Below are 23,004 nucleotides of genomic sequence, written 5' to 3'. Positions count from 1 at the left end.
CTCAACTCCAGCACAAGCACAACACATGCAGGAAATAGAAGCAGGATGAGCTAGAAAGGAGGAAAGCAGAAACATTGGACAAGAACAATGACAGAAAAATGAAGTTCAGCTAAAGATGAATTTAGCAATGGATATAAAAGACAACAAAAGCAGCTTCTAACAGTACTTTAAGAGTAAAAGAAGGAAGAGGGAAAATATGGGTTCTATTGCTAAAGGGAATAGATGATTTAATGATAGTAGACAAGAGGTAAGGCTGAAATAATCAATGCTTTCTTTTGCCTTGGTCTTCACTGACAGGTTTTTTCAGATCTTGTGACTAGAGAGAGAGTCCAAGGAGGAGACAAACCATGCATTGTAAAGAGGATCAACCCAGGGACCTCTTGAGAAATCTTGATGCATGCAAGCTCATAAGACCTGACAGACTCTATCCAAGGGTTCAGAAAGCTGGCTCATGTAATTCATTACTGGCTGCTCTCTATCATCTTCAAATGACTACGAAAATCATGAAGCAAGTACTCCTGGAAGTTATTTCTGGGCATGTGAAAGTCAAAAGACTCAAGGGAATGACCTGAAGTTGTGTCAGGGGAAGATTACATGGGGTATAGGAAAAGGTTCTTCACTCAGAGGGTGGTTGGGCACTGGAACAGGCTTCTCAGGGACTGGTCACAGCACCAGCCTGACAGAGCTCAAGAAGTGTTTGGACAATGCACTCAGGCACATGGTGTGATTCCTGGAGATGATCCTGTGCAGGGTGAGGAGTTGGACTCAATGATCCTCACGGGTCCCTTCCAACTCAGCATATTCTGTGATTCTGAGAACAGCTAATGTGGATTTACCCAGGGTAAATAATGCTTTACTAACCTGTCTTCTTAGATAGAATGACTTGCATCTATGGCTAAGACAAGTGCAGTGGATGTCTAAGGTAAGCAGGTCTTCAGCAGCTGTGTACTGCACCCTTGCAACCAAGCTAGGATTTTATTGTCTTAATGGGTGAGAGGTCTCATCTGGACCTTGTCCTGTTAAATATTTCAGTCAGTGACCTGGAGGAGGAGGGGAAACACACTCTTCTCAAGTCTGGGGATGAAACCAAACTGGCAAGTGCAGCTAGTGCATTCAAGGGCAGGACTGACATTTAAAGACACTCAGGCTGGAGCAGTGAGCTGACAGAGTCATGAAACTCAGCAAGGACAAATGCAAAGACCTGCAGCTGAAACAGGCAGACCTCCTGAGGATGGCCCCTTTCAACCCAAATGACTCCATGATTTATCAGGTGCACAAGAAATGACCACTGTCCTTTAACAAATGACTTCTTTTCAGGGTGTGTCTGAATGCCATACCTGATGCAAACACACTAATGTGTAGAATGCTTCACCTGCTGCAGTTGTCATTTCTGTATTGTGCTTCTGAAGTACCAGCATATCAAAAACCATCTGAAATCACAAAACAGAAGCAGTTGTGTAAGTGTAAACTTAACTTTCCACTTTATCAACATTTGTTGCTGAAGCTCATCTTCACTTCTGACAACAACAATGAACATTTATTACAAATATCCAAGGTTGCTGCTTGCTTTGTTGCCCCCATTTTTTATTTTTGGATTTAGGTACCAGAACTTTAGAAGCCAAGTCTTGGCTTAGCAGCATAAATTCACAGCTCAAAGCACTGGAACCTGTTGTTGGTTTATATCAACTGTTCTTCAGAGAAACATGACATCACTGGTATTTTTCTCCAAAAGCTGCAGACATATCAGAGAAATAATGAAAAAAGCCTTTTCTCTTCCAGAATAAAATACAGAACTTTTCCTCAAGTTTTGGAGACTCCTACAGCTCACAAAGTCAATCAGGGAACAGATTAGTAAAGAGGATTATTATAATTTTAAGTGGAAACTCAGAAATAAGGAATGAAACTGTTAACTTAGAAGAGACATAAAGACAAAATTATGCAAGTTTTTCATTCTCTCAACTTGTCTGATGAAAGCATTTAATGAGCAATCCTCAGAAATCCCAGTTAGTTTGGTAAGAAAGAGGTCTTAATAAAACTGAAACCTATACTAAATCAGAAGACAAGCACACAGATTTCACAATTACTTTGTTGCCACTTAGTAGGAACCTAGTTGCTACCAGGTCACTCCAAAATTCATTAAAGTGGATGGTCCTAAAAGTAAAGTACTGAATGTGATACTGAATTAAGAAAATGCATAATTCATTAGGTACACTGAATAAATGACAGCATTTCCTTTCTAGTTCCCAGCTATGCTCTTTTTCATGCCTTTTCTTTTAGTACTCTACCCAGCCTCCAGTTCACAGAATTCTGGAAGCCTTCTGTTCACAGCTTCACCAGTAACTGCTAAAACTGTCAATCTTGACTGCAGAGCACAGATATAAAAATTGCATTCTGAGAGGCTCAGGTCTTTTGTTTACTGGCAATAATAGATTGGTTCCCTGTACACCTCCATCCTCTTTTGTACTCTAGTCTGATATCTTCAGCTCTTCATGCCCTCTTTCTTCTTAAACTGACACTTCTTTTTTTTAGTTAACAGGCTGTTTCTTACTATATGTATCATCCTGATCAATCTGGATATGACCACCTCTGGTGCTACTTTTATGCAAAAAACTGAAGTAACAAGAAACACAGATGCCTTACCTTAAGAAAGTGCCTTGTTGCTAGAAAAAGGGTTGAATCTGTTTCTTGTGCTTTTGCACACTGTTCTGCCAACGGTGTTACAGCCTCCAGACAGAGCTGGCAAACCTCTGAGCTCATTCTGATAATCGGTGTTAAAGAACTGAAGTCAAATTTCAATTAAATTGCGGTCAAACTACCCAGCTGTGACACTGAAAATATCTGAAATGCTTGTATGTTTCAAGGTTTCTTTTCACGACAAAGTTGCTAATTAAAAAATCAAATTAAAAAAAACACTAGAAAAAGGGGGGAAAAAGGGATTCTGACTTCATTACCTTCTTTTATTAGCTACATGCCCCAAGGTAACATAACCCTCTCTGACATAACATTTTCAGAAAGAGTCCCTTATGGTCAAGCTCATCTGTTTCTGACACGTGCCACAGATTAGTGAAAATGGTACTCCCATTATGAGAGGGTGAGCCCATTGGCACCCTGACAGGAAATGCTCTGGAGCCAGCCCAGTAGAACAGCAGCAATGTTTTGTATTACCAGCTGAGAGACTAATTCAGGAATGGCTTTGGGATACCAGCTGAAGGCTTATGAAGTTACACACTCTGAAATGAAGTAATGGAGGAGGCAGGAATGGCTGCCAGAAAAAACTTACATGCTAAGCTACTTAAAGGCTGCACCCAAGCGCTACAAGTCAGAGGCAACTCAGCTAATGCTGGAATCTCAATGGACACTCCAGTGAAACTCTCAATCCCCAGAGAGCAGAGTAAGAGTTAATTACCAATATATAATTATACATGCAGATATTGATAGAAAAAGAAAAAAACAAGATATTTTTAACAGGTCCTTATAAAAGCAACTTAGATTTAAAAAAAACAAAACAAACATTCCCAAGTGATATAAAGGATACGATGACATCCCTAACTCCAGTGAGTACATTAGGCTCTTAAAAAGGTCCTCTGGAAGTTGTGGAATCTTCTCAGGGAATATCTCACATATGAAAGTGATTAATTTATAATATTGATTACACAGAGATGGAAACTGTCAAAAGAAAAACATGGTATTTTTAGATTCAATCACGTAACTATTTTGGCATAATTTTCAACTGTACAAAGAGACAAGACTGATGATCTGCACTGAAGAAAAGAATTTTAGTAGGAAACTTGAGTCATTAGAATGGATAAAACTTTATATAAATACAAACACTGTGGTACAATAAAAGAAGATTCCTAAAGATAAACAGTAGATGGTGGCAGTCTGGTATCTGCTCTACACAAATTAAAGGAGTTTTATTTCAGACACAGACAAATCTAGCCCTGTGGGGTGAAAGCCTCATGAGCATTTGGAGCACAATCGAGGGGCTCCCAGGGTAGATCCCTTGCCTTGGTTTGATCTGAAATGGACACAGCCCTCGTGCTCAGCAGGAGTCACCAGATGAGAAAGCATGTGGAGAGGAGACAGCTGAGACACCCTCCTGAAGTGCTCCCCTGCTTCCAAGTAAAACATGAACACAGTGCACAGTGCAACAATGAAATGCTGCCATCCTGTTGTTTCCTGCTCTACTGACAAGCTGCTGCTGATGCCTATGATCAACAGCCATCTGTATTGTGGAAATAAATAGTTGCTTTTAACTCATATCACTATTTATGCTTCTTATCACATTTCTGACACTATCAGAGAAAGGACTCCGTGAGCCACATTTCAGGTTTGGCTGTCGATCTGCACAGACTTGCTTTTAGAAGAAAAGTTTTGTTTAGGACCTTCAGGTATACATTTTCCCAGCTTACAGTATTTATTTTCAAAGAGTATTTAAAACTATGGAACAGTTATTCACATTTATGAAGTCTAGAAAATTCAGCTTATTGAGGTGGAATGCATATAGGAACGAATTCGGGAAGTCATTACTATAAATGCTTTTATAATATACTTACTTTCAGCAGATCTTGTGACATTAGAGGCAGAACTAGATTAACCCCATATAAGACAACATCTGCTGCTGATACAGATCTATTTGTAACTTGCCCAGGCTCATGTCCTCTAAATACTTCATCTGCAGAAAAGAAAAAAATATTTTGTATAAGAGGGAGATTAAACATATTGAAGAAACAGTCCCATTTCTTTATAATACAGACATTTTTAAAAATAGGACTAGTCCCCTCTCTCTAAACAAAACCATGAGGCACTGTATTAAAATAGAAACTTAGTGAGTGGAGGCTGTCACATCACTCTATATTTATATTCATTAGGACTAAGCATTTCATAATCACTTGTACCAGATGGCATGCTAAACCAGAACACTTCAGATACTGAGGGCTCCCTTCCATTACAGAATATTGCATTTGTTTCTAGTGATAGCTGCTTCATGTCTGTACACATAAACACATAGTGAGTAAAATAATACTGCATTTTTGTACTTTTGATACATATTATATATTTATATGTGCTTTAATATCTTTTATGAACAGAATGAGAAAAAATGGGAGAGCTAACACAGAAAGTTCTGCAGTTGGGATGTTGTCAAGTTTTTTCCAGTTACAGGTTAAGGACTATATTTCCCATCAACTAGCAATGACCTTACTTTTATAATTTTGGCATTGAGTCAACAGCAGAATGTAGAAAATTTGCAACAGATTTGATCTCTGGGCATTGCATCTAAGTTTTATTCACATTACTTTGTTTCACGGTAAGTGTTTTCCACACAACTAACATCCAGATTACAAAGCAAACACTTCACAAAGCACTGGATTGTCCATTCAATGGACAAAGTCTAAATCTGGTTCTGTACTCGTGTTGCGCATGCATGCTAAAAAAATAAAGTAATGTGCTGCATTTTGGAGTATAGAGTTCTCTCTTTCAATATGTACCTCAGAAAAGCAATGAATACCAAAACATGCTTGGTATCAAACTGAATCTGCCTGGGTTGCTATCTGTGAAAAGTGTATAGAATATGGTGACATATGAACCATGCAAATGTGTTTTGGCTTATTCAAAAGCAATGCACCGCAGCTAACTGTCAGGACAACTGCAATTTTAAGTGACAAATGCATGTAAGAAAGTAACAGGCTGGGATACAAGAAGGAACCCTTCACTACACCCACAAACCATAAGGTATGTTCTGCAAAAGAGGAATACTGAAGACCCTCACATGATGGAATTTTAATGACTCAACATTTCACAGAAGTTGAATCCTGTACTAAGAAGGCCACCCATCTGCTCTTTTGCACTACTTTACTACTCCAACTTCTCTATGTGCTTTTTGTTATAAAACTGCTGGTACAACATATTCAGACTTGCAACATTCAGATTTCAAGCTGTTCCATACATCCATCATTTATTTTATGACAGCAATAATAATTTCAGATGTTAGAATATTGTGAAAAGTCCTTCTTTGCTACTTAAAATAGCAAGTTCCATATCCTGACCTAGTCAAGCCTAAACTTCAGCTTTTACTTTACATGGACTGAACACAAGCCCCAACGTGGTTCTTACAATTTAGAAAACAACATGTGGTTCATCAATTACCAACTCCTTAATACCTGTATCACTGAAATCTATGAATTCCTTTGATAGAAGATTAGTGAGAAGCTCCATAATAAGAAGGAGATCCTGGTACTGGTCTTCTTCTGCTGTAACATCTATCCGTTGTCTACCTAGATTATTCTTGGAATATACCTGGAGCAGAGTTAGGCAGGCCTCATACAAGTTCATGGCTTTGGCCTATAAAACAATGTTACATAATAAGAAAACTTCCATATGCTAAAAGAGAAACTTAAGATGTCATTACATGGTAGACAATACATCAAAATTTTAATTTCAGTGTATGATCACTTTTGTACCAATTGTACACAAAACCATCAAGGGAACAGCCACCTTAGACAATAGGAACACTTATAGCCATATATTGATGTGATACCAATTGAAAGAGCAAAACATTGATTTTCTGGATTCCTCAGTCTTAACAAAAATCCAGACAAGAATGGTTTGGGGCAGACTGAGATATCTCATTAATCTCACAAACTAGATTACCAACAAAATCCCCTGGGACACACTTTACTTATAGAAGCTTAGAGCCACAATACACTGTTTGTACATACCCAGTTTGGAATAGGAGCTCTTCCAGATGTGAAAACAAAATTAGCCAATAGTGCAAAGATGCAAGTGCAATGCACAAACTCACAATTTTAACTGTTAACTTTTTGGGATCTATTATTGCCTTGCCTAAGACTAAGGCAGTGTCTCTGTGGTATGTATTTGCCACATAGAACACTGCTGCAATTTTCCTAGACTAGACATCAGAGAAGTTTGATATTGTTATAAAAAATACACAACACAGTCTGCCCACTTCTGCCACCCATGCATAGAGTTAGACCAGCGATGAACTGTGTTTAAATTTATGGGGAAAAAAACAGAATCTAAATGTCCTGCTTTTAATATTTAAAACAAAGGAATTCCTTAATAGATGTGTCCATATAGTCTGTCTTTCTCTCTACAAAAATCACTACATTTTATTTTGTTTAATGAATAGCACTGTATACACATTTACAAACATGCATGGGCACACACACTCTGCCCCCTTCTTCCCCTTCTGGCTGTATTTACCTCTCCAAGATAGCAAATTTGTTTATGTGCAACTTCAACAAAGACTTCTATTATGAGATTAACAGTCTCTGGTGTGTTTTTGTACACTTCCATTAATCCAATGCAATTATTAAGGAAGTCCATTAGGAAATTGAAGAGAATTGCTACATTATCAATCTGGGTAGCCTCAGCAATGCCACAGAGCGCTTCTAATGTAGCAGTGATTTCCTGCTTCACTTCCTCCTCCTGGCAGATCTGCTGGAAGTTTTCTTGGTTTATCACATTCAAGAATCGCTGCTGAAGTGGCTGAAGAACCTTGAAAATTTTCAGAAAAATCACATTAGCATAAGCATACTATTATATAAGATGTGAGGTTTAAATCACTTAGCAAACTCATTGCTTTTGGCATGGCAGCAAAAGAGTAAATCACTTCCAGTTTCCAGTGGCTCAGTTATGTCATTATCTGTCTCATTAATGCAAGCAGAAGTGGTAGTGAGCAGTGCCTCTCATTGTCCATCATGGCCTGCAGGCAGGTGTCAAAATGAGCACCTCCATAAATATTTTAGGTAATTTTGCAGTGTTCAAACAAATGACAATGACTTTCTCTGGCTCAAAGCATTTGATTCCCTTAAAATTCAGCATTAGGGGAAAAAATTGTTACAGCTTATTAATGAAGCCATTAAGATTAATGCTCACAGTTATCTTTGCCCACATTACAATTCTCAATAGAAAAATCACTTTTGTCATTGTCTGTATTTTAAAATTAGGAACTTCTGCAAAAATAGTCAATTTTTTTTTTCCCAATTACTTCCACTGCATTACAGGTTTACCTTAAATCACTAATTTAGTAGCTCTGCCAATAAAAGCATGATTTTATCAGAAGGTCAATGATCTACAAAGTCACATGGTGCTTCCTGATGCCATTTCAGCTACTTCCTAGCATCAGCCTTTCTGGTATTAAATGCTTTAATGGTGCCAGGGCACAAAGAGCTGATCAAGACTCTTCATTATGTTCCACATCAGCTTTTTACTTATTGTCATTATCACTAAGTGATAACAGAATAAGACCATAAAATTAAAATGAAAGGAAGAAATGTCCCAGTGCAAGAGAAATTTTTAATCTTCCATAATAGTCTCTTTCAAACTTATTGCTCTAGTATCTGCTTCACAAATCCTTCAATTAATTATTAGTGGTTTCTCTTTGGGTTGAGATATTTCAGATACAATTTAGATGCAACAAATCTCTTTGACCATCAAAGAGAGAAAAATTTTAAAAAATCATCAGTATTAAATATCAAAATATGTTATACAAATTGATTTTGTGTCACTATGAAATTCCCTAAACTAACTCGTTGCACTGCTTGCTTATATGGAGGTAATAGAAGCATCAAAATATCTTACCTCTGTCCAGTACTGTTGCTTTGTTTCTGTATCCATATGAGCAAAACCTCCTAGAACTAAAGCTTTCATTAGTGTTCTCTGCACAGAACTAGACAAATAGTGAAGAGGAGGGCTTCGCCTTGCAAACTGTTTAGCTAAATTCCACCAGTTTTCACACTGAATAACTAAGTTTGCCCTAAAAGAGGGAAAAAAAATCATTAAAGACTTCACAAAATTGTATGAACAGAGCACATCAGGTTTCTAGCAGTTGCCAGAAGTTTTTTGTTGCTATATGTTTTTTAATTCCTTTATTCTGAGGCTAAATTGCCTTTTGATTTTCATCTTACTAATGCCTCAGCTCTCAGATTTCTAAAGTATATACTCTGAAAATAAATCAATTCACACAGGAGAAAAGCAGGGAAGTGCTTTAGTTTTACACACATACACACACAAGAGTTAATGGACATATTGCATGGATTAAAAGCTTAGTCTCATTACTTCATAATAAAATAAGCAATTTATTCCAAAACTAGTTCCTGTGGGGTTTAATTTTTTTAAAAAGAAAAATCTTCAAGCATTTTAAATCCTCATACTTCAGAACAGTCTTTCAGTAGACTGTGAATGTATGACTGCATGTATAATTGCAAGGCAATTGACATAAATAAAGCATTCAACAACTTCCTGTTTCACAGTTTGCAATATCAAAGAAAACTTATTGAAATTTGACTGAATCCACAAAATCCTGTATTTAAAAAATTAATTTAGGTTTACAAAACATATTTCATACTGGCTTAGCCAGTATCTGAACTCCTAATAAACAAAAATTAACAGCAACACAAAAATCCTTGCAATAAGAGTAGAGACCAGTAGAGTTTTCCTTTCTCACTGTTTAAGAGTGAGACACAAAAGTAGGGAAGGAGAGTGCACTTCTAAACAGTAATAAAAATTAGGTGATGTTTTGTCAAACACAGGTCTCACTCCTCAGCTTGTCAGACAAGTTTGTGGTGTTTTTTGCAGTTATAGTATGTGACTAAAGTAATTTGACTTACAGAGACATGAATATGAAGTGCCCTATATCTGGATTACTATGGCCAAAAAACTTTAAAGGAAGCAAAAGAAACTTTTTGACTTCCAGAGGTATAGCAACTTACCGCTCTCTCCTTTCCACTAATGTTACTAGCAGTTGTACAGTATCATTTGCAAGGTCCTGCTCTGAACTCCACACTGCCAGGTTACTGATCACTTTTTCTAAAAGGTAACCCACAATCCACTGGGAACCCTCTGTATCAGCACCAAATGCTGTACTAAATGGCAGACTTATCTATAAGAAAAGCATTAAAATGAGTGAGTTTTACAGAAGCCAGAACCCAAAAGTGTATGGCAATCATTTTCAGCAAATTCTTTTCAGGCTGTCACTTCTATCCTACTTAAACTACATAAATGTTACATAGACAAAGGCAAAGAATACCTGTAATAGAAAAAATCTTTGCCAAATTTATCTTGCGATTTTAAGCACAACATCTAAAACAAAGAAAAGTTTCGACCTTGTTACAAAAAAGGTTTGAGTATATCTAGAGTTCTAAGGCCAATGAAAGATCAAAAGCTTTAATAATTAAAAGATCCCAAAATCACCTCCCAAAAGTGTTTCCATTAATTTAAGACATAATCCCTCAAAATTCAGTGGTAAAAATTATTGCTAGTTCTTGATCTATATAGAAACTTGTAAAAATTAATTTTCACCTCCATTTTTCTGCATCTGCTTTCTGCAGATGGCTCCTTCAATCAACACATCTTTTAGGAAACATGTCATACTCTGGTCCTGGCACATTAAAATATGCTTCCTTAAAATTGCCTGCTCTCCTGCCTTTAAAGAATGTTTCTCAAGAATAAAATCCAAAGACTTTGTAGCAATTGTACAGGGGCTTCCTGTCAGCACACTACTAACTCTTCTACCTTTGAGAACTCATGATATATATACATGGTTGAGCATAAGGTTTAAATAGAGATTTCAATCACTTTCCCATGTCAACACAAACTAAATGTGTGCATTTCCTAGACACTGTTTTGTTTCTTCACATTGTTTTTCACATGGATCTCCTTTTAACATGATCTCCAATTCTTGCCCAACTGGGACCTTTATGAATTCTTAGCTGTGCTATATGTATGAGCTGAATAATACAACTCTAAATATTAACAACTCTGTGTGATACCTATTATTGTTAAGGAGAGGCCCCCTGAAGCGTTAGTATTCTTAGTTGCTTCAATAGTGGAAATAAAGGAGAGGAGGAGAAAACTTCCCAAAAATTAGAGCCAACAGGACCTCCTCAGGATGGGTGGCCTCTGTGAGCTAGCTGGATTACAGTTAGTTTGATAAGCAAAATCAGGATCAAGTTCTTATCGTAATTAGTGCTGTCCAAGCACAGTAAGAAGTTGCCCTTTACAAAGAACACATGAAATCATGATATATACAATGAGAATGAGGAGAGAAAATAGCATGACATTAGCTAATGTATACTACCTTGTGATGGTGTTAGATATCTAACTCAGAATCATGATCAAGAGCAATCGCTGTATTAGAGATGAAATGTAAAAACTGATGGACACTCATGATTTATAACATCACTGCAGTCAGTGAGTTTCACTATGCAGCCCAGGAGCACTATGTTATTCTGATATGGCAATGGCTACCAAAAAACCCCACATTTACAGCAAAATGTGTAAGAGTCCCCTAAAAACTTAAATTTCTAATTCGCAAATGAAAGAAAACACCAAATTTCAAATAAATTCTAAAATAATTCACAACCCATAAATGTTAAAAATACTTAAGCATTGCACTTTCAAATAGCTACACTGACACTTACATTCACAGGATAATACTATTGCTAATACTCACAAATAAATTCATAAAAGTTATATCCTTACCTGATCATACAGCTTTTCATCTACTAGCAGGTAAGTCTTTGCCCAGCGCTTGAGGAACCATACAATATCTTTGCCCATCTGGGGGCTCAGGAGGTGTGTGAGATTTGCCCTTATTGCTCTAGATTCTACTTCTGACACTCTTAAAATAGCAGATAACAACCTGCAGATTTAGAATACAATCAGGATGCTGAGAGTGGTTTTTGGAGAAGCTATGCAACTACCAAAATCACTTTCATTTTTCACAAAATATGACAGAAGGATTAGGATCATACAAAGCACTTCAACTCTAATCAAGTAAAAAGCACCTGAATTTATTGTTTTTGAAATGCATGGTGAGAGAGATCGAGAACAGAGCAAATATCCTCCAAAAAGTTCCTTGCACCATGAAGTTTAATAAAAGGTTCTATTTGTCCAGCATTTTCAGGGTGACACACAGCAAAAAACAAGTACAGAAATGACGAGTTATGTTTCTCTTGTTCATTACTGCTGGGAAATAGCCTAAAATAGTAAATCACAAGCTGATTGCATTAATATAATCAGTCCATAAAACTGCATTAAATACTAGCTCTTGTAGTACATTAATTTCATTTTGTAAGAATGTGATTGTGCATACGAAATTTAGCAGCTGACAGTGGACTATTTCTTGAAGACATTTCAGAGTTATTGTCAAAGGGCTTCAAATCTCTCCTTATTTTGATCTGGTTTTATTCCCACCACTGAGACACTGCATCAAGTAATCCTGTTTGGTGGCCACTTCTTGAAGTGGCCAGTAGTATTAAGTGAGCAGTGTTCAACCTTCTAAACACTAGGCACATACATCATTACTAATGTAGGTCCACTTTTTCTACCTTCTTCCCAGAAGAAAACATTTAATGAACGCAACAACTAATCTTAGGTGAAGACTCTTTCATGCCAATTTAAGAGTGGAATGCAATCTTCTGAAGTGTGAGGAATGCAAACTGAGGAGTCCTTTGTGAGCATCAGCCTTCTTGCAAAAACAGAAGGGAAATCTCTCCTGCTTCTTTTATAGGCTGACAGTGATGTCTGTACATAACTGACAACAATTCCTCACGCTCTGAGGACCAATTTTACTACCAAGCTTGGGCAGTAACCCATATTCAAAGTAGAGAAGCTCACTGATGTTCTGGAAAGCATTTGCTTAAGCTGTATATGTGTTGAATGAATTTTAGAGTATATATTATCCAAACATTTTGATCTGCCAACTTTTTTTACTTCAGTAATTTTAAGGATTTTCGGTAAAACATAGATCAAAGATGGGTTTTCAGTAAATACAAAAAACATTTCTGTATATTCCCAAGACTTTGGCTTATGATGTCTGTAAAGACTATTAGGTCAATCTTTCCTTTTCCTATATTCAGTGTTTACATATTTCTTACTTTTCACAGAAGTCTAATCACATTCTGGGGTGATTTTTTTTCTCTGAAAAAGTATTTAACACACTTCATAGCACAAGATGCATCCTTACCTAATTACAGAATCAGTTCTGTTGTACCCTGGGATAGAAGAGGCCTTTTCTCCTGGAGATCCCAGAATCTGAAGTGTTGTATTGATGTCAACCTCAGCTGAATGTTTAATGGAATATTCCATTACTTCTGGAGGTATTAGCGGAGTCTCTCCCTGAGTATCATTAGCCAAGAGGTAGCCTTACATTAAAAAAGAAAGAGTGATCACAACTTTCTACCCTAGGTTAACTTATGGCTTTCTGATTAAAGAATCCATAGGCTTAACTGCAGACATCATACCAGAATCAAATGTTTGTACAGACCCTGACTAACACTGCTTAAATGCATACAAGTTAATTAGAATCCTTAAAGCCATTCAGTAGGAAAAAACCTAAAGTGACAAGAAACCAAGACTGGAAAAAGAAACCAAGTTAAAAACCAATAAAAAAGAGACAAGTTTTGCTTCATGTAAAAGTGCTACAGTCAATTCATCTACATGGGGGAGAGACAAAACAACATTTTGTTGTCATTTTTGTCTTCTTCTGCTATGTGGTAAAAAAGTCATGTTTTACAGCTTCTGTGCTGAGTCCATATCATTTGGGACGTCTGTTTTGCTAACATCTCAAATTTGTGAGAGTCTTTCAGACATCAAGTGCCTGTGCTGTAACACAGTTTTCCTCACCTAGCAACTGCAGATTAGTTGAAGCATGGATTTTCATACAATACTCTGGTATCTACATAATATTAATTCCAGCTTTAGTTGTCGTTTTCAATATCTGATCTCATAACCATCTGTGAGCTACAAACTCCATCTCAGTATTACACATATATTATAAACACATTCATGTCAACATCTGACAGCAACTAAAACTCCAGATCTTAAAAAAAGTCCCACAAATATTTCATACATTATACACTTCCCCGAGCAAAGTACAGATTTAGGTGTTACTAAATTTGCCAACTTAAGCAAAATATTGTCACCTAAAAATCAAACCCAAAAAGTCTCTAAATTCAAGAGGCTCTAAATTTAGAGCAAAAAGGCTATAAAATACCCAAAATGTAACAAAATAGCAGGTCATGGATCATCAACACTGAGAAAATCCAGAACTTACAAAATTCTCTGTCACCATTACCCTGATCTCATGGTCATTCCCTTATAAAGTCATGTGCACCCAGTCACTGATACCACCAGACTAATTTCTTGACTAGGCTGACTGATAACACAACTCAAAAAATCTATAACAAAATTAGTTGCAGGAATTTCCAACAGACATTGATGAAACCTTTACATGAGGTAATCATTCGAGATAATATTCCTGTTACTCAAGGCAGATCATAGTAAGACAAGGTCTTTGCAAGTCCTGTATATAAGACGAAATCATTGTAAGGGATAAAATGTATAGTCAATTGAGAGTAGTTGATATACTGTTTGTTTTTTTTTCCCTGAAGTGTTCCAGCTGCAACAAAACTACCAGAATAAGTACTATTTAAAGCTGTTCACTAACCTGTGACTAAAATAAGCCAATGAATATCCTCATACAGGTCGTCAAGCACTTTATTGTCAATTGAACCTGATGCTGGTGAGGCAAGTAACTGCTGCTGATGTCTTTGCAACTGTCCATGGAGCCTTGTCACTCGGTCTTCTAACAAACTGTGGACAAATAACAAAGTAACTTTGCTGTTTTAAAACTGTTCTGGCAAAGCTAGGCTTTTCCTATGTGACTGCTTTATTGATTTGCATTCATGACTATTTTTTTGTACTTACCTTGTGAGAAGAGGTATGCAGTGCTCTGCAGCAATCCTCCCCAGCATGCCTACGCTGGCCAACTGGTCACAGAACTGGTCTCTGTCATCTTCCTGCAGCTCACTTATTTCTTCTTCTTCCCGAGAGGCCACACCATTGGCAGTCTTTGGTTATTTCAACAAAATTAGAAGTAACCAGTTAAGAGTCATATTTGTGAAATTCATTATTACCACAAATTTCTGCATTATTTTGGCTCTTTCTTGCAAGATAATTTGCACTTACGAACAACAGACTTGTACTAAATTAGACACAGGAAAGTTAAACAGAGTCAACATGGGCTCATATTGTTTTAAAATTAGCATTTCACAAACTCTTTATCAAAATGCCACATTCAGTTGATTTGGTAACATTTCAATAGTTCTCAGTTGTCTGAGATGTTACATGAATCATGTAATAGGCAGTAATTTTCATGATGAAATGAATGTTAGCCCTTTCATTAAAGTTTTTCCCTAACTTACTGTTTGAGGGAAAATAGTAGTTTAAAAAGTACTACTAAATTAAAAAAACTGCATCAAAAGTAAATGCTACCAATGCAGAAAACAGTAGACTAATAATCTTGATGATCTCAGTTTTATTTCTTGCTGATGCAGGAGCTGCACTGTTCAATTTCTCAAAGCTTATCTTGGTTGCATTATAAAACTATTTAAATTATAATCAGATCTTACTCCTTGAAGAGATGAAGCATGATATGCAGAAACCAAGCATAAATATTAAAAGTGTTTCTTTCTTATCTATTAATCATACAATTTATGCAAGTAACAAAGTAAAATACAGGAGGCAGAGAAAGCCATCAGCCTGCTTTGTTTCTATAGAGGCCCTGGAAAACTGATTCCACACACAACTCCTTATGCAAAGTGCTTTTAATTCATCTTTTCTTTATGTAACCCAGCAAATCATTCTCTTTTGGCAACATCAAAGTTGCAGCTGTTTATTGAAGGGTGAGCCTCTGCTCTCAAAGCAGAGACTGAAAGTTCCTGTTACCGCTTTGATATAGAACAAGAAGCATTCTAAAATGCCAGCTGTGGCTTTTAAAGGTTACCCATGGGATAAATGACTTATCTCACAGAATGACATGAATCAACCTGTGTATACAAGTTATGTCAAGACCGCCTGATATGAATTCAAAGCTCTCTTGTGAAATATTTCTCTCAGTTTTGGCACTGTTATTACCATCTGTTACATATTGAGATAGCAGAATTATGTTTTACATAGTGCTTTTCAGAATGAGGTATCTCTGAGAGCTTTGCACAGCATCAAATTAAAGAGAGACTTTATACAGCTATTGAATTGAATTTGTGCAATAACTAATTCATCCAACATCCACATCCAACTGTCTGTGTAAGAATCTATTTTAGTAAGATCCAGATTCCTGGCAAATAGACAAATCATCTTTCTTTTTCAACGGTTCAAGAGATACTTGATGTACTTGTAAATTTTCTCTAGACAGTCAACTGTTCAAAAACCCAACTGGGAATTTATTTTATCCAAAAAGACCACATGATCTTCCAAGTTTCTTCTACTTTGAGCACAGTCAGTCTACATTTTTTCAGATATTTATGCAAGTCAGTCATATTTTGAAGATAGTGCATGGGAGGCAACAATCATAAAAAAGGCCTCCAATTTCACAGAGAATTTTAACTAACATTCTAATCCACAAGGAAGGTCAGAAGTCTAGTCACTGTGTCTGAGGAAAGAAGAAGATACACACTGATTTCAGTTACAGCTTTACTTTTCTTCTTTTTTTAAACTGATTTCCAACTTTACATTCCTTTAGTTTCCCTCTAGAATGAGAGAAATGGACTGGGAAATCACAATGGAGTAACAAGTTCAGCTTTTTTTTTTTCATTTCAAAAGTCACAAATGGCAATTCTATACTAGCTGCCTTGAGCTACATAATGTACAGACACCAAAAGGCATGGGCCAGTTACTGTATGTGATCATCCAAAACTACTACAATGAAGGCTTACCAAATTCCTTGTGCCATCAGGAGCAGCGAGATGGCACTGAATGTAGGAATTAAAGACTTGAACAGCATGTTGGGTAAAGAAACCTTTATGGAAATGTTTGTCATCTTGGACCAAAGTAAGCCAAGATTCCAGTAACTTATCATATGCCTCCATATATACCATGTCATCTTTGTCAAGCTGTAAGAGATGAAAAAAAAAAAAATCTTATTACTAACTAAACCAGAGTAACATACTTATATTTATTATTATTTTACAGACTGCTGAAACAAACAAAAAAATAGAACCTAAGGATAGCTAAGAAAATATCAGAATGAATTGAAGCAATGCATCAAAAAGGTCACTGCAGCTTTCATGCCTGCTAGGCTTTAAAAACTTGTCCATGTGTTTAGCTATTTCTCTTCATCTGATGTTGCATATAGATTTATTGGTATTCCACTACCTCTGAAATAAAGAGAGAGAAAAAACAATGACTCCAGACAAAATCACTGCAAGATTACAAGTGTTCAAGAAACCTTATTACAGGTAGCTAGTTTTGATGATGAATCCCAACTTCTCATTCTATGAACAAACCAAAAGCCAAAGAATTAGAATAGAATAAGCCTTCAGCTTTAATTACTTAGTGAATTTCAACTGATGCTTCTTTTTAATTATTCATGTGCTTCTACATAGTACACAAGTTGCTAAAGGAAATAACTTCTCTCAAAAACAAAGTTCAGAGTTGCAGGCAAACGAAGGAATCTAAAAAGCAAAGTGGTCATTTCTTTTTAAAAGTATTTTTAATGTAACTCTCGACTTTTTGTTTTGATGCAAAAATTGAATGTTTGTAAATTCATCCAACTTCAAAAAAACTTCAGCATGACTGTACAGATAAACATTCTACTAAGATGTTGTCTTCTCAAGTTTTAAACAGCAAGATGGCTCACAGAAGTTACCCTGACATAGCAAAAGTTAATAAAATGGTTCAATTATGAAATAAAGAGATATTAAGGTCTTAATTATGCTCCAGACACAAGAATTCCTGACTTCCAGTGAAGATACAAACACGGTTGGATGAACAGGCAGGGAAAAGAAAACACTAGCTGGATGACTGATTAAGAGAAAAAACTGATATCACATTGGAAGCATTCCAAGATAGCTTCACAGCATCCTTTTGTAACTGCAAAGTTGTCATATTCCCAGAAGTTAAAATATGGGACATACCGACGCAATTGTGAAAACAAAACCTGAAGGTGACAAGGAGAGAGGCAAAATTGTACTCAACACTAAGTCATAAATTTAGGAAGGACATAAAAACATGTCTTTTTAAAACTTAGCTAGACACATGAATTTACTGACAGTCATTCGGTCCTGAAGTATTTTGACATGTATGTAATATATTTACATTTATAACTTACACATATGATATTTAAATTTTAATAGTTGAGAGCATAAACAAATAGACATGTTTTTATGAAGAGCAAAATACCCTCAAAATGTAGCCAATTCATTTATTGGGAAAGGCAATAAAAATTTAATGCCATGAAGAAAAATTATTACAACACTTAGAAATAGTCTCACAAGAAATCTAGGACTAATAAGTGCCTACATAAAATAAATGACCAAACAGTAGAAAGACTTTATCCATATTGAATCAATCTGGTCCCAGAGAAATCTTACTAAAACATCCCAATTCTTATTTCAGATTATCTACCGCTGGGCAAAGTGACATGCTGTAGACTGGGAGCTGAATCATTCTGATGGGTCAAAACTCAAATGTTCAGGAGAAGCAAGACAAATCCAGCAAATGTAAAGCAAAGATGCTTAATTCCTCTTAATTTCCTCTCCGTGAAACAAATTCAGTCCTTCTTCCTTCCTAGCTTGCTGACCCTTTGAAGAAGTTACACTTTGAAAATTTGTCAAGCAGCAACAAGCTGCAAAGAATTGGAAGTACAGCAGAGGGGACCAAATTCAGAATGATCTCTGCTATCACATGATATTTGAAAAAATATCATGAAACAGGAACAGTACATTAATATTTGTTTTGAGAAAAATAAGCATTTGATGTAATTTTTATTGGACATTTTATCCAACATCCTGTTCACACTCTTCACTAATTCAGGTGGACTATTTGATTCTACTTCTGCATAAGCATTACGTGTTGAGCAAGGCAGAGCATAGCTGGGGATGAGCATCCTCTCTTACACTCAGTGTCATTACAGGAAGAGCTTACTGGTCCACCTTACCCCATAAACTAACCCTCAGCACTGCTGAAGCTCACTGCCCTCCCTCCACCAGGATAGCTGGTTCAGGCAAATGTTTCAACTTCCTTCAGCCAATCTCCCCAGCTCAGACTAGCAGGTTGATGTGAAACAGCATTCAAACATGATGCTTGGATTGTGGGGTTTTCCCCATGGCTGAAAATCAGTATTAGATGTTTTGAAGTGGTTTGCAGATTTTGATTTAGGATCTCCATATTTTGCAGTTTTCATAGCAGGTCTTCAGCTAAGTATATTCCTTGTGCTTGATGGGGCTTCTGCCATGTTCACATGGTATGATCTGCTGTCTTATCACATAGCAGAAATATGGGGAAAATCTACCGATCAGCAAAGCTTAAGAAGTACACCTGCTTGCATTCTGCTGCATTTTGTATTTCTGAAAAGCTCCAGGAATATTATCTGAGGATTCTACTGAGCCCAACATGCACAGTATTTCATCTGTCCAAAATCTCTTAACAGCACATAAGCTCAAAGAAAGTATCACTGCATGCGTTCTAAAAGAAATTTGGGGAACACATTAGCCATGGCCAGGACATGCCTAAGCCAAAAGACTGTTTTCAGGGATGCAAAGTAGTACTTCTATAGGCACAGCACATGGTATTACTGCACCAGACAGTGGTACAAGCTAGTGTAAGCTCTTGCTGAGAGATTTTTTAAAATGACATCATGTGGAGCATTATTTTCATTAAATATTCCAAATATTCCAGTTCTCAAGTAACAAGGTGCTAACTGAGGAAACAATATCCCTTTAGTTCCTTTGCATTTAAATGATAGCTATCATTTTAATGAATCTTATAAAGGCTTCACAGGAGCATTTCTAAATGTACTGGTGAACACTGGAATAAGTATTCTATATTCTACAAAAAAATCTCAAAAGCACACAAATTTTGACCAGTGAAGTTTGCAAAGGAGCTTCATTTTAGATTCTAAATTTAAACACAAATTTTTTGATTGAAAAAAAAATGAAAAATTTAAGTGAGCACTGGGCCAAATATAATACATTTTAACCTTGCAGCAAAGACATGATCTAATGTTCTGCAATGAATGCTTATTAATATACCTGCGCTCTCTGGTAAAGAAACACATCCATCAACTTTCTAAGTAAATACTTTTACAACAATTTTCAAACTCACTCTGTCACCTACACCAAACTGTCAAAACAAAGAAAATCATCCTTTCTTATGACAGTGGGGAACTCTTGGTTAGTATCTTGATAGTCTCATTTTAAATCTATAGCCACTGCACATAAATAGCTGAAGTGCAAGATTATTCACTTTAATTTTGACGTTATTTTCCTCAAACTATGTGTCCTTGGTAGTTTTTATTTTTAATGCAACTTCTAGGTGCAGAACACTTGGGCTATGCCAACTGCTCTTTAATTTTACAACCAAAGTTTGAAAGAAAAAAATCCTCTTAATTCCTGTGCTAGATTTGTACACACAAATACCATTTGAACTGTGTCAGCAATGAAGGTATGATCTGAACAGCTTAGATGTATGATGTTAACAACTGATCTTAATGGCTACACTCACTTAAAACAGAAACTCCTTACTCAGAACTCTAAACAGCAGTTAAGTTTCAGTCTGTCCATACATTCATGTAGTCATTTAAACTTTCAGGACTGCAGCTTGTTCATTATCTACAACAGCAAGTCAGCAATACTTTCAGACTTTAATATTTTAAATTAATCTCTTCACTTAAAAAATTAAGGTGCACTTGAAATCAAAATGAAGTCTGAAAGATGCACACAGTGTGTATTTATGTTCACATTGCGTGAAATAGAAAGAAAATCCTCTCGTATGTGATTTCAGAGCTATCTAGGACACAACCACTGAACTGATAACAGTTATTAACAAAATAGCCAAAGTCTCGTAAGTGACAAATTCTCATGTCACTTATGCTTGTCACAAAGAGAACTGAAAAAGGCTACCCATTTTTTTGAGAGCAGCTACTTACCACTTCTTCCAAGGCAGCACTTCTTCCAAAAGAACAGGTGAGGTGTGCGAGGCAGTTAACAAATGAAGAGAAAAGTTCATTTGGAATGGCCGTTAAAATATTGCGAGGAAATACAGTTATCAGATTGCTGATAATACTGGAAATTCCCACTGCTTCAGAGTCTTCTATTTCAATTCTATAGATAGAAATAGCAGTTTTTTGGCATTAAGAAATTTGCTAAAAGGGAATTGGTTTTGTTGATACATTTTAAATAAATCTACTTCATAATAAGCACCACCTACTTTAATCTGCCCTTTCTCAATTTAAGCAATCCAACAGTAAGCACAAATTACATCCAGAAATAAGCAAGCCATACCACTTCTCCATGCAGATATGCTACAGTCCAAACTAAAGATTAAAAGATGCCATCTAAATTTAGAGAGCAGGCATACATACCCATTGATAGTATTCAGTAATCCCTCAATGAAGTGTGCCAGGTAATCAACTTGAGAACCTTCATCAGGAAAGACTGGCCCGTGCAAAGACGCCAGCTGTGCCAGGCACTGTAATGAATCTTGGGCCATATCTGTATCTTCTCTGATTTTTCGATGTACCTTTCAGGAAGTGAGGTGGTTAATAATACATGAAAACAGGGTGTTCTTACAACAGTCACATGGCTCTCAATCCAAAAGAGCACACACCATAAAAAAAGCTTACTATAACTTCCACTCAGTCTGAAATGCAAGGGTTTCTGCAACTCCCTAAACCATGGCAAACACCAAGATCGTGACTCAGCCCACACAATCTCAAGCCTTGAATTAACTCACTGAAACTAACATTTAGTTAAGGCTCACCTACATGTTGAAAATTGAACTGTCTACTGAATGTTGTGTCTTAAAGAGTGAAACAGATGCCAGCCAGTCAGACATGCTGCTCCTTCTAAAAACAGCAATAATGACAGTCATCTCTATTATGCTAACTATGCCTAGGCTAGAGTCTTGCTAAAGTTAGTCAACAAGTTCAATCAAGATTATATAGATGCTTCTTTAGCAGAAGTAAACACTGAAGACATATACAAAAATGAATGCATCACTTCCTTGGCAACACCCTTATATTATACAAGGCCATCAGTAATCTTCCTGCATTTGTGCAAACTGTTATGTCATTATTTCTGTTGTTGAAACGTTCTAGATTTGAATCTTAGTACTTCAGTAAACATATTCTCATATACTTATTTTTATCAGTCAAGTACAGATTTAAAGAATTTTTTTAAGCTCATACCTATTTTTTCACAGAAGATTTAGTGAATAAATAAACAAAAGAATATAAAGTAGCTTTTTCACACAGAAGTGAAATTTAGCTAAATTATTTCAGCAATATTATACCAAAAAGTACAATAAAAACACTAACCACTTTTCTGTGGTGTTATAGTTGCAAATTCACCCAACTCATAACTAGATGGATTAGCTGCACAGTTAATCCCTGAAAGATCAAACTAGCAGGAGAAATAAAGCCTGCAACAGAAATACCCCTCCTAATATACGTCCCACACGAGGCTGAGATTAGAAATGAAGGCTCTCACTCTAACACAGCAATCCTGCCAACTTTTGCAAGGTTATTAAAATTTCTCAGATCAGATGAATGAATAAAAATTACTACAATTTACTTACATTACCTCAAACACCAAACTACTGCTGCAAGCCTCAACCACTGCAAATCAGGAATCTAAAACCAGAACTGACAGCATACTGCCCTGTCTAGCATTCATTCAAAAATAATAAAATACAGGCAAGCCTTGGCCACTATTAAGTAAAATGCAAATGTATTAAAACAAATCTGCATATTATTAATTTTTTTAAAAAATCACAAATAGTAATTGTAAACCAATCAAGGAAACAAATATGCAACTCTGACAACTTCATACTATTAAACATAGAAGAAGGGTTAACATGTAAGCCAAAAAGTTATTTGCATGTGGAGGTTCACAGCTGACAGTAGCAACTGTCTGGATAGTCTAGACAGCTGTTCAGATTGTGTGTAGCTGCTGAGAGTTCTGCCAGTGATTTTTTCCACCT

The 23,004-nt window shown here is 36.3% G+C and overlaps 1 protein-coding gene across 2 annotated transcripts in view; it reads right to left on the bottom strand.

Moving 5' to 3' along the window:
• Positions 1 to 23,004, bottom strand: part of XPO4 (exportin 4) — a 59,805-nt gene that overhangs the window by 10,000 nt on the left and 26,801 nt on the right. Inside the window, exons 7-21 of one of the 2 annotated variants that reach the window (XM_039718486.1) lie at positions 21,386 to 21,543; positions 20,951 to 21,125; positions 16,740 to 16,916; positions 14,734 to 14,876; positions 14,474 to 14,619; positions 12,992 to 13,169; positions 11,506 to 11,665; positions 9,735 to 9,904; positions 8,605 to 8,779; positions 7,225 to 7,518; positions 6,162 to 6,342; positions 4,557 to 4,675; positions 3,536 to 3,666; positions 2,641 to 2,758; positions 1,338 to 1,430 (exon numbers count right to left, since the gene is read on the bottom strand). In XM_039718486.1, coding sequence (XP_039574420.1) covers positions 1,338 to 1,430; positions 2,641 to 2,758; positions 3,536 to 3,666; positions 4,557 to 4,675; positions 6,162 to 6,342; positions 7,225 to 7,518; positions 8,605 to 8,779; positions 9,735 to 9,904; positions 11,506 to 11,665; positions 12,992 to 13,169; positions 14,474 to 14,619; positions 14,734 to 14,876; positions 16,740 to 16,916; positions 20,951 to 21,125; positions 21,386 to 21,543 — 2,418 coding nt within the window. The remainder of the gene's footprint in view (positions 1 to 1,337; positions 1,431 to 2,640; positions 2,759 to 3,535; positions 3,667 to 4,556; positions 4,676 to 6,161; positions 6,343 to 7,224; positions 7,519 to 8,604; positions 8,780 to 9,734; positions 9,905 to 11,505; positions 11,666 to 12,991; positions 13,170 to 14,473; positions 14,620 to 14,733; positions 14,877 to 16,739; positions 16,917 to 20,950; positions 21,126 to 21,385; positions 21,544 to 23,004) is intronic. The other variant, XM_039718487.1, reaches the window with a different exon arrangement.

The sequence above is a fragment of the Passer montanus genome, unplaced genomic scaffold (genome assembly GCF_014805655.1).
Source record: "Passer montanus isolate IOZ18808 unplaced genomic scaffold, ASM1480565v1 scaffold4, whole genome shotgun sequence".
In the NCBI taxonomy this organism is placed as follows: Eukaryota; Metazoa; Chordata; class Aves; order Passeriformes; family Passeridae; genus Passer; species Passer montanus.
The sequence above is the reverse complement of the archived record's forward strand: the minus strand, read 5'-3'. Positions and strand labels throughout refer to the sequence as shown.